Below are 11,220 nucleotides of genomic sequence, written 5' to 3'. Positions count from 1 at the left end.
TGGGAGGAGGGGGAGGGAAATGGGAGGCTGGGAGGAGGTGGAAACTTGTTTTTTTTCCTTTTCTCAATAAAAAAAAAATTTTTACTCAAAAAAAAAAAAAAGAAAAAAGGCAAACAGGACAAATGGGCTAAATACACAAACAGGTAATTTGAGGAGAAAAAATAAATACAGATGATTTATACATTTAAGAAAAGTTAATGATGTGAGAACCACAAGTTAAAAGTACATTCCAACACAATTTCTCTAAGAATTTACAGATCTGATAACTCAGAATACTAGACAGGCTACAGGCCACCTGGAACCCTATATGATGCTTGTAAGAATGTAAATTGTAATAACTTCTAATATGACAACTGGAGAATATTTAATAAAGCAGGATGGGTATAAACTCACAATCTGACTCATAAATGTCCCTCTAGTACAGTGGTTCTCAACCTTCCTAATGCTGCGACCCTTTAATGCAATCCCTCATGCTGTGGGGATCCCCAATCATAAAATTATCTGTTGCTACTTCATAACTTAATATTGCTATTGTTATGAATCATAATGTTAACATCTATGTTTTGTGATGGCCTTAGGTGACCCCTGTGAGAACCACTGCCTGATCCAGTAGATAATCTAAAGATACAAAGTCTTAGTATGGAACCAAGAAAAGAATAACCACAACCTACAAACAACCTAGCAAGAAATGATTATAAACCTACAAATATGAATTCAGAATAAATATTGATATGGCCTAAAACAAATCCTAGCTTTGTACAAGAATTGGAGATCATTACTTTACAATATATATCAACCAATATGCTTGTAATCGCCACACTCTGGTCCTTGGGTCCAGAAAAAAAACAGCTGTCCCCATGGCGGGTGTTGACAAGTTCTTCCTGATCATCTAAGGTTCTTAGTTCCACATCCCAACCTGCATCAAAACAGATCAAACTGCCTGACAGTCTGCCGCCTTTGTCCTCAGCAGCTACATCAGTGGCAAGAGCCGCACTGATGAGCTGACAGTACTGAGAACTAACTACAGAGCCTCCCGTAGACCACCTCCTTTCTTACAGTAGCCTTTCCAGGCAGGAGCTAAGACCATACAGATGAACAAACAGGCCTATTCTTGGGCTCTAAACCTAACAACTAACACCATCTAATGCATCAATGATTCAAATTTGTAATGAAGTTTAAAATAATAAACATGCCAATATTGTGTTCAGACTGAAGGCTGAATTGTAAAGTGAGACTAATTCCTTAATATTATTTAGGCAAGTGTTCTAAATATGCTCTCAGAGAAAGGGATTGGTGGAATGACCCCGTTAAACGTGGGCAAACTTAAATGTAAGTGGAAAGATGATTTTCATTCAAATCAGAGTCAAAGTCAGAGGAAAGCCCTGTGTGGGAGAACACAGACACTGAAGGTCTGAGATGATGATGTCATACTGATGACTCATCAATGAGTCACAGGCTCATCAATATCATTTCTACTTAGCATTCTGCTGCTTAATTGTCCTATCAAGCAGTTGGCTTGGTAACTAACTGTTCTCAACAAATTTCCTGCTTGATCAAGATAAAACATTGGTGACCAAATAAACTGCATGTCCATATGTGCTGGATTGGCTGAGAGGGAGGAGCCTCGGTTGAGGAAATGCCTCCATGAGATGCAGCTGTCAGGCATTTTCTCAATCACTGATGAATGGACGTTGGTGGACCCAGCCCAGGGTGAGTTGTGTCATCCCTGGGCTGGCAGGCCCGGGTTCTATAAAAAAGCAGTCTGAACCTGCAGCCACAGTATGGTGTCGTCAGGTCCTGGGTTGCTGCCAAGGGCCAAGACCTTACTGCAGTTCAGTCCGGGTTGGTGTCCGTGGCTCCTGTTACCACTGAAGACGGCGAGGATGGGGCTGCAGAGTTGGCTCTGCCCCTCACTGGCTGTTTCCCTTTACCAGCTGCGCCACACTCAGGAGAGTGGAACCTACACCTCACCTGGGCAAAACAGTAGAGCTGTCCCCGTGAGCAGAGGTGTGGATGAGCCAGCCCTGAAGGCAGGAGAGCGGGAGAAAGAGCCGCTGTCTGTCACGTGGTAGCATGGGCAAGGGAGAGATACTGCCCTCACACACACCCGAGCGGCACAAAAATGCACCTGTTCTTACATAGAAAACCACAGAGGTTCTTTCATTCTCCGTCACCATCTCACACCCCTTCCCTTCTCATTAGCAGATCTCTGTTTGGTTCATTTGCTAATTTTAGCGGGGTGGGGGGGGTGTAAGGTTGAGACGGGGCCTTACTATACATAACCTGGGCCGGCTCAAACTGGCAATAATCCTCTTGCCTCAGCCTCCGAAATGCTGAGATTTCAGGTATGGGCTACCATGCCCAGCTTTGCTTTATTATTATTTTTAATAAAATAAATAGAATCAACAGACACACAAAGGATCCTGGTCAAGGTCACACTGCTGGTGTGACAGCCAGGCTCTCAAGGCCACCCACTCAGTCACCCGTCACTCTGCTGGGCCACCTCACGCCTACTTCTCCTCTTTTCACACCTGTGAGTCCTAGCATGTCACCTCTAAGAAGTGAGTTGAAGAAATGAAGAGTAGTCTACTCCCAAACTGCTCAACTCAGCCCACCTGTTTCTGCCTCTGATTGGTAGTTTCTCTGACTGGTAGCTTCTCTGGCCTCCTTTCACACATCATCCTCCCCACAATCCCCTAAACGCGACCAAACTGTTTCTAACCTTTCCTGTTAAGCCCAACAGAATCATCTGAGCAGGAATCTAAGAAGTTAAGACAATTGCCGTGAGGTGTGAACAAACACTCTGGTTTCTAACTGTCATTTCAAGAGGGCCAGCTTTAACTAAGAGTGACCCCAGTGGGCGGTCTAATGATGTCAAAGGGAAACTGGCTCCCAAAAGAACAACTTTCCTTTCTTCTCATGGGAGGGTTTATCTAACTGGACATCTGTGTTTCTCAGCTGTCCTTTTCCTACACAGTCCTTCATGTAAATTTTCATATAATTAAAAATTAATACATAAAATTACAACTATTAAATTTCCACACAGCTGATGACTAAATGGGGTTTATGATCATAAAGAAAAAAATGCTTCTCTAGGACTCCAAAACCCAGACTTTGGGTCAGACATACTGAGTTTTACTCACTAAACAACCAGGGAGAGCATGAGGGAACTGAGGGGTAAAGACAAAGAGGCAAGAATGGCGGCGTGGTTCTGCGTCAGGAATGAGGTCTTGGCATCACACGGGCCTTGACCTCCTTGTTTTTCCCTTCACAATCCCAGACTTCTAACATTGAGTTCCGTAAGCAATGTAATTCAACTTACCTGTTAGATTTATTAAAAATAAAACACATCCTGTCATATAGAAACATATATAAAAGCATATGAAAGGGTTGGTGAGATAAAGATTTGCTGAGGGTTTTTCAGACAATGGCTCAGCCCACAAGAGAGATGCGCTCGAAGGTCAACTGTCAACCTTCTACATCCCCGGCTCTAAGAACCTGAGTAAAGACTACATACATGGTTTGAAGTAAAGTTTACTGAAACAATCGAATGCCACATTAAAGGATTTAAATTCACAAATCTTGAAACTGGTATGTTCTAGGAACTACTTTAAATCCGGGGAGTTCACAGGCTTTACCACGTGATGTCTTTAGAAGACATAAACGCCTAGCACTGTAACAAGAATGTTACCTGAGGGAAGGCCCCGTAATTCCATATATAGCCCTTGTGAGGGAAGATATTTGGTATAAAGCGTAGCTTTCCGCTCTTTACATCTTGCTTAATGGGATTCATTGGCTCCTCGGTGGAAATCTAGGCAGATCACAAGGGAAGGCAGGGAGGGGGGGGCGAAATGATTAGCCCTGTGTACAATGAACAGATTTTACATCTACCATAGCACAACCAAACATTCACATCCCAACTTAATGATCAAAGGCTTTAACGTGAATTAAGTCAATTCTTATTACCAATTACCAAGTATCATGTCTGGGAAGAAGATACCTGATTACATATTTAGGCTCAAATTATTTGCACATTGCATTGTTTCTAACAAAAACAGTAAGATGGATGGAAAGACAGGAGGGTAAAAGTTAATATTTTGCTGGCATTGCTGCTAATCTTGGGGCTTTTACTGTCAATAGTCTTATAGTTAACTCAAAGGTGTTTACCTAGATGGTGAACATCTAGAAAGATGGCCTCCAGGTTAAGGGAGCTTGCTCTCCAATTCTATGAACCAGAGTGAAGATACCAAGCCATGCAATAAGCCAGTTCTGTAAAAACACTGAGAACCCAGCTCTGTGTACAGTGAAGACAGGAAGACCACTAGGGTTTGCTGACTCCCAGTGTAAAGGAGACACCACCTCAGGGCACACGTGGGAAATGATAGAGCGGTACACCCAACACCCTGTCTGTCCTCGGTAGCTCCTGCACTCTGACACCCAAGGACACGGACACATGGACACACACACAGACACACACACACACACGCACACAGGAATGCACGTGTGCACACACCCTCACAGGTACACATGCAAACAAGATGGAAAGCTTTTCGGATAGACATGACATGAGTCAAGGATTGTGGTCTTGCCACTTTGATTCAGCATAATGTTGGAGGTCCTTGCCAGGTTAGGCAAGGGGGACAAAAAAGGGCATCCAAAGAGGAAAAGAAGGACAAAAGTCGTCAGTGCTTAATGGCAATATAAATAATACAAATATGTATGTAGAAAGCACTGAAGGTTTTACATACACACACACACACACACACACACACAGAGAGAGAGAGAGAGAGAGAGAGAGAGAGAGAGAGAGAGAACTAAATGAATATAGTAAATTTGCAGGATATAAAACTAATACAGAAACCCCACAGCATTTCTGTATACCACCAATGAACTGTTCATAGCAGAAATAGAGACTATCCTATTTACAAAAAACAATATAACTCAGAGCACTTGGGAATAAACTTAATGGAGGAAGAAAAAGATTTGTTTCTACTGAAAACTGTAAGTTGATGATGGGAAAAAAATCAAAGGAGACACAAATAAAGGGAAAGACATCCAGCACTGGCTTGAAGGAGCATGATTCTGGGTCACTGCCATGCACAGTGAAGGCCCAAAGTCATTTTAAAAAGAACAGAAATAGGAACAGCAAACCTTGAGGTTTCCATGGAAACACACACACAAATCATAAACAGCTATGGCAAATATGAACAAAAAGAAAAAGCAGCACACTATTGATTCCCAACCACACTACAAAGCCACAGTAACACAGTCAGATGGAATTTGCAAAAGCCAAGCTCAGACATACAGACAGGAGGGACCGAGTCCAAGCGATTTTCAGCAGTGGGCCCGATCACACACAACAGGAAAAAAGTACTCTCCTTAAGAAACTGCCCTGGGCAAACAGAACAAGCATATATGTGGGGAAACCACAGGAAAATGGACTCCTGAGATATGAAGCAGAAGCCGCAAAACCGCTACCAAAAAACAGGAGAAAAGGACAAACTGGACAACTGTTGGGATCTGACCACAAAACCACAGGCAATATAAGCAAAAGGAGACAAATGGGATTATATCAAATTAAATGGTTTCTGCAGAGCAAGGGAAACAACAGAATAAAGACACGATATACATTGTGGGAGAAAATGTGTTTCAAATCATGTATCTGACAAGGGTTTAAAAGTCAAAATATATAAGAAACTAAATATAATAGCTAAACAGAAAAACAAAAACTACAATTAATTGGGTAGTAGATGTATTTATCAAGAAGATACACAAATGATCAATGAGAATAAGAAAAAGAAACACAGTCAGCATAACTATCAGGAATATTCTAGTCAAAACAATAAGATGGGTCGGACAGTGAAGGCATGTGATGCTGAAGCCTAAGCTTGGGTACCAGGTACATCACACTGTGCAGGGGAAGAACCAACTCCCAAAGGTTGTCTAACCATTTACACACACACAAATGCTTAATAACAACAACAAAATACCACAGTAGGGGTTCACCTCACTCTAGTAAGAGAGACTATTACCAGAAAGACTACAGACACCACGTGCTAGTAGAGAAACGGAGAAGGAAAGCCTTGTAACTGTTGACAGAGGAAAGCTTTGTACACTGTTGAGGGAGTCTAGTCTTGCACACGGCTGAGGGAATAGAAATTAGGACAGCCATCTTGGAAAACAGCATCAAAGTTCTCTGGGAAACTGAAAACAGAACTGACCAAGCAAGCGTTCCAAATACACAGCCAAAGGAGAGGACGTTAGTAGGCTAACTTGGCACCTCGCTGTTCACAACAGCCAAGGGATGGACACAGGCCTCACAAACTGACGAATGGACAAAGAAAACAGGCTCCACAGTTGATCTCTGAGAGCTGGAGAGCCAAACAGTGGCTACCAAAGGCGCGAGAGAGCAGGAGGCAAGAAAGGATGGAGAAGCTTGGCCTGGGGGTAGAGGAGCGAGAGGCTCTGGTGCCATCTGCAATGTGGGGACAACTGCCAACAACACTGTGTGTTTCAAAAGGTAAAAGGGACCTGGGCAGTGGCCACTGTGGAAATGATGCATTTTTACATACAGATGAATTTAACATGATTCAAACATATATCTATCTACTTAAGCATAACATGGCATCATGATTATGTTTTTATGTTATAGTTAATAATTAAATAGAATTAAAATAAATTTTAAAAACAGAACAAAATAATAATGAAAATCAACGAGTATACAAGTTTTAAACAATAGTTTGTTGTGTTTCATTTTGAGACCTGCTGTGCAAGGTGGTGAACACACTTACTAGTGTATTATACATTTCAGAACTGCAAAGGAAGTAAAAATTTCATATGACCTCACCAGAGACTTCAGATTATATGTTCACTTAACTTAATTTTTATGTTATATTCATAAATCACTTTTGTACTCTGCAAATATATATTGCTCATTTACAATAATTTTTTTAAAAACCAAGCTCAGATCTTTGTCAAGTGACTCCATTTTAGAGCAATTTTCTGTCGAACAAATATTCACATTAGTATTGAAAAAGGACAAAAACCAATCTGATATAAAATAAACAAACTAAACAGTGAAGTAAAGAAACCAACCACCCACTTGAGAATTTACTCCAAACTGTAAAGGACCCATCTGATGGGAGAAGACAGTGAACACGGACATGAAGAGGGATTCTCGACAGCTTTGTCTTCCAGGGAAATGATTAAAATAAAGTTTCTAAAAAGACTTAACAAGGGCAGAAGTAGGTGCTCTCAGATAAGATCCACAGACTCGGGAGAAGGCACTGTTCCCAGGCAACATAAAACTCTAAAGGACTAAGTCCCCAGAAACTGAAATTACCACCAGCGCCAAAGTGTTTCGTTTGTGTCTGTGAACTAAAAGCAGAGCGGAGTCTGAGTGAGACTTGAAAGTGTTTGCAATCGTGTCAAGGAAGGGCCAAGAAAATTACATGAACGCGTGCCTAAAAAACGGGGAAACACTCTTTAAAGTGAATCTGCAGTTCAAACCATTTTCTTCTTAAAATTAAGGTCTGTCTGGGTTCACAAGAATATTTTAAATTATCTCCTACAAAGAGAAGTCTTTCAACCCTCCTCCAAATACACCAAGCTGGAAAAGATGGTTTCATATAATTAAGTTAGCATTTCAATTTTGAGCTAATAGAATATATCTGTACCTCCATTTTGGCATTTGTCCACCGAGGTATTTCCACAACCATATTAAACAAATTCTGTTGAAAAAAAAAAGAAACAGAATATTAACATATTTCTTCACCTTTTATTTTATTTTCACATGGCACTGGGGACTGCATGCTTGTATGTTAAATGAAATCAGCACAGCCTCTGATGAGAGACTAGCACAAGCTTCCATCCCACAGAAAAACCGCCTAGTGCCTGCCTTCTACATCCACCCATCCGCCCATGCTAGAAACCCCTTCTTACAGTTAGAGAGACCACCTAACCCTCAGAGGTGCCACACATCTGGCCACCGCTGCACAGCACGGAAGGGCACTGAACATCTGGAAGCACTTTTCAGAGCAGCGACGACACTGGGAGTCAGGAGACAAGCTCTCTCTCATTTATCTGATTTGAGGCCGAGACTTACCATGTAACTCTGGCTAGCCTAGAACTTGATATCCAGGCTGGCCTTAAATAGACAGGGATCTACCTGCCTCTGTCACCGAAGTATGAGGATTAACGACATACACCACCACACCCGGCAGAAAATAAGTTTTGATAGTTATTGTCCAGCTAAAATAGTACAACCCACCTCTTCCGCTCTACTCATGGCAATGAGGTTAAAATATTGTTATGTGATTTACAGGAATGCATACAGAAAGTTAAGTAGTCAAAATGCTGAAAATGATTAAAAGAATATTTGTATACATGCTATGATCATAACATAAAAATCAAAGATATCTCTATAGGCAGTTAGAAAGTATACAAGGAGTTAGACATGCCTTTCTAAAACGATGCTAGTGGTTTCAGATTCCTTAACTTTACAAAGGAACATGGCTTCTTTTTTCACTGCTTAACTAGGTCAGTGGTAGGTAATACAATTCCCACAGCCTTCCTCACAAAGAGAAAGTCTTACTGTTTAAAGGTGGCTTACAAAAAGGTAAGGATACTATATTTACATCAATAATGAATCATGGCTCCTGGGGAAACAATGGTTTAAAACACCAGTAGTCAAAGCAGGGCCCAGGTCCCAGACCAGCCGTCATTTAGACACACATGTAGTTAACTGACAATACTCTGTAGATCTACTGAATCTAATAATAAAAAAAAAAATGGGCACTGTAAATGTGTCCATCCACAAGATACTCCCACATCCCACACAGAAGGCTTGGGGACAACCACAGATGAGCAAACAGGAAGACTGGAAGCAGCAGAGAATCGGGGAGCTTGCTGTGTGATGGTGTCTCCTAGTAATGTTAGAAGCTACACACATATAAAGTCTCACCAATATAACCACCCAAATGTGAGCTGAACAAGAGCTACACCAATGGATACAGCAAAGACGTGGGGGGGCGGGTACCACAAGGCCTCAACCCTACACAAAGAACTAAAGGCAAACGAGAAAAGCTGGGGACAGGACAGGTGTCCCTTCCCAGGGAAGAGCACACCAATTGGTTGTCCAATGTCAAATGGTCAGCCCTGAACACAAACACACATGTAATATTTAGATGGACAGATCAGGTTATATTTAGAATTATGCATGGATATACATATACACAGATGTATTCAATAGCAATTAATGAAAGAAGAGGCAAAACTTTGAAGTGGGAGTGTGGAATAGGATTAAGGGAGGGTTTGGAGGAAGAAAAAGGGAGAAAGAAATGTTAACTATACTCTCAAAAATTAACAAAGGGGTAAAAATAATTAGAGCTTGAATTATACATGTCCTCACTCATTTTGAGTGTGTTTTTTAAAAGTATCCAGCTACAATGGATACAAACAAAAAAAAATAGTCTTGTACTACAGAATATTAGGAAAGTAAAAGTTTAATATACCTCCCCACACACATATATAAATCACTGGCTGAGCTTTAACAAACAAACCCACAAAAACAAAACCATGAAAGACTCCTGAGGGCCCCACTGCCCACCTTTTCAATTCGACTGGTCTGGGGTGAAGCCAGGGAATTGCTAACTTTTAAAAGTTCTCTGAGGAATTTGAATATAAAGTCCTAGCAGGATAATATTAGAGCATTGCTCGCCCACATTCTGGGACTTTCTTGGAGAAACACCAGCGCTACTAACTCAAAGAATGCCACTTAGCAGCCACGGCTTTTTTGTTAGAATTTTCTAGAGAAGGCAAGGGTTTTTGAATGGTGAGCGTGAGGTAAACAAAGCTGAGCAGGACACCTCACACTGCTCTGCTCTGTCTCCTCCCCTATGCTCCTTCATGAGAGACCCGTGTACCTGTTTAAACATGTCTGAAAAGGCGTGAAAGAGCAAAGCCTAAGTCTATAGCTGATGTTTACACGATTCATTCATCTTTGCAAGCCTGGCTATAAGAGAACAAACACAGGTGGACAAATACAAGGTGATGACAGAGGGGACCAGGCTGCACAGCAACACCGCCAAAGCCTCTTGCACAGATCTGAACCAGACCCAGAGAGCAAAAGATGAGGAACCGGCCTGAAACCTTAGCTTGCAAGCCACGCTCTCGGTCACCATTTGCACTTGATGACCAGGGGCTCACGCTCCCTCGCCCTTCTTCTCTCCCGCTGCAGTGTGCTCTGGCTGGAGTTGATCAAAGCCAGTACCAGTCTATTTTCCTAAGATTAGCTTTAATAATAAGGCAACAATTACCTACCAGCATTTATCAGAAAATCAAAGATATATATTTCAAATGAGAAAAGTGGCAGGAAAATCTAACCCGTCTTTTTGTCCTTTTTTTTTTTTTATTTTTCCCCGTGGGGGAGGGGGGGAATAAGATAATAGGTAAATATAAATCAGTCCCCAACATATAATCTTTGTTACAAGCATTAAATTTTGAGATGACACTCAGAACTTGGAATATATCTTTCTCCATTGGAAAGGGGGTTTCAGACTAAAATACCACGTCTCTAGGAACTACAAAGCCACGCATGCTGCCTCCAGTTGAGAGCAGGGGTTCTTCATCACACTGGAAGTATGCTTGCTAAGACACAGACTGACTAAACCCCCATCGAGCAGAGACTCTGATCAGTAGAGACAGAGAAGGATCCGGAATCTAAATTCCAAGGAGGAGCACTACAAGGGGTTCCAGTGTGGACAGTTCATCTGACGGCTGTTTTAGCAAAACAAGCTGGACGGCAGGCCATCGCTATAGGAATTTACCAGCTACGCAGGAAAGTGGACTCAAAGGCTGGAAACAATAATCTCAGCTACTGGAATAAGACCACAGAGGCCAAGGGTAGCAGGGAAACCGTCACCTGGAGCAAGAGATGAGCAAAGAGGCAATCAAATGCTTTGGTCCTGAGTGGTAAAATAGAGCTACTGGAACTTGTTCTTCTGCTTCCAAACAACTGCTGTGCCTTGATTCTAAAAGATGGCTCAGTGGGAAAGGGCACACTCACATACGTGTTAGAAAAGGATAAAAAAGTAAATTTTATGTTACGAATAGTTTTTTTTTTGTTTTTTTTGTTTTTTTTTTTTAACGGAAGCATTTCAGTTTATTCTTAGAGCAATTTAAATACCGAAGAGATATCTATTATTGAGCTATAATAATTCT

The 11,220-nt window shown here is 41.5% G+C and overlaps 1 protein-coding gene across 3 annotated transcripts in view; it reads right to left on the bottom strand.

The window, feature by feature from the left end:
* Positions 1 to 11,220, bottom strand: part of Ppa2 (pyrophosphatase (inorganic) 2) — a 68,835-nt gene that overhangs the window by 43,866 nt on the left and 13,749 nt on the right. For all 3 annotated transcript variants that reach the window (XM_026784188.1, XM_026784187.1, XM_013350001.1), the window contains 2 exons: positions 7,677 to 7,730; positions 3,692 to 3,811 (listed from right to left, as the gene is read on the bottom strand). In XM_026784188.1, the coding sequence (XP_026639989.1) occupies positions 3,692 to 3,811; positions 7,677 to 7,730 (174 nt within the window). The remainder of the gene's footprint in view (positions 1 to 3,691; positions 3,812 to 7,676; positions 7,731 to 11,220) is intronic.

Source organism: Microtus ochrogaster, chromosome 21, assembly GCF_000317375.1.
Source record: "Microtus ochrogaster isolate Prairie Vole_2 chromosome 21, MicOch1.0, whole genome shotgun sequence".
NCBI classification, from domain to species: domain Eukaryota; kingdom Metazoa; phylum Chordata; class Mammalia; order Rodentia; family Cricetidae; genus Microtus; species Microtus ochrogaster.
This window is presented reverse-complemented; position numbering and strand designations above follow the sequence as displayed.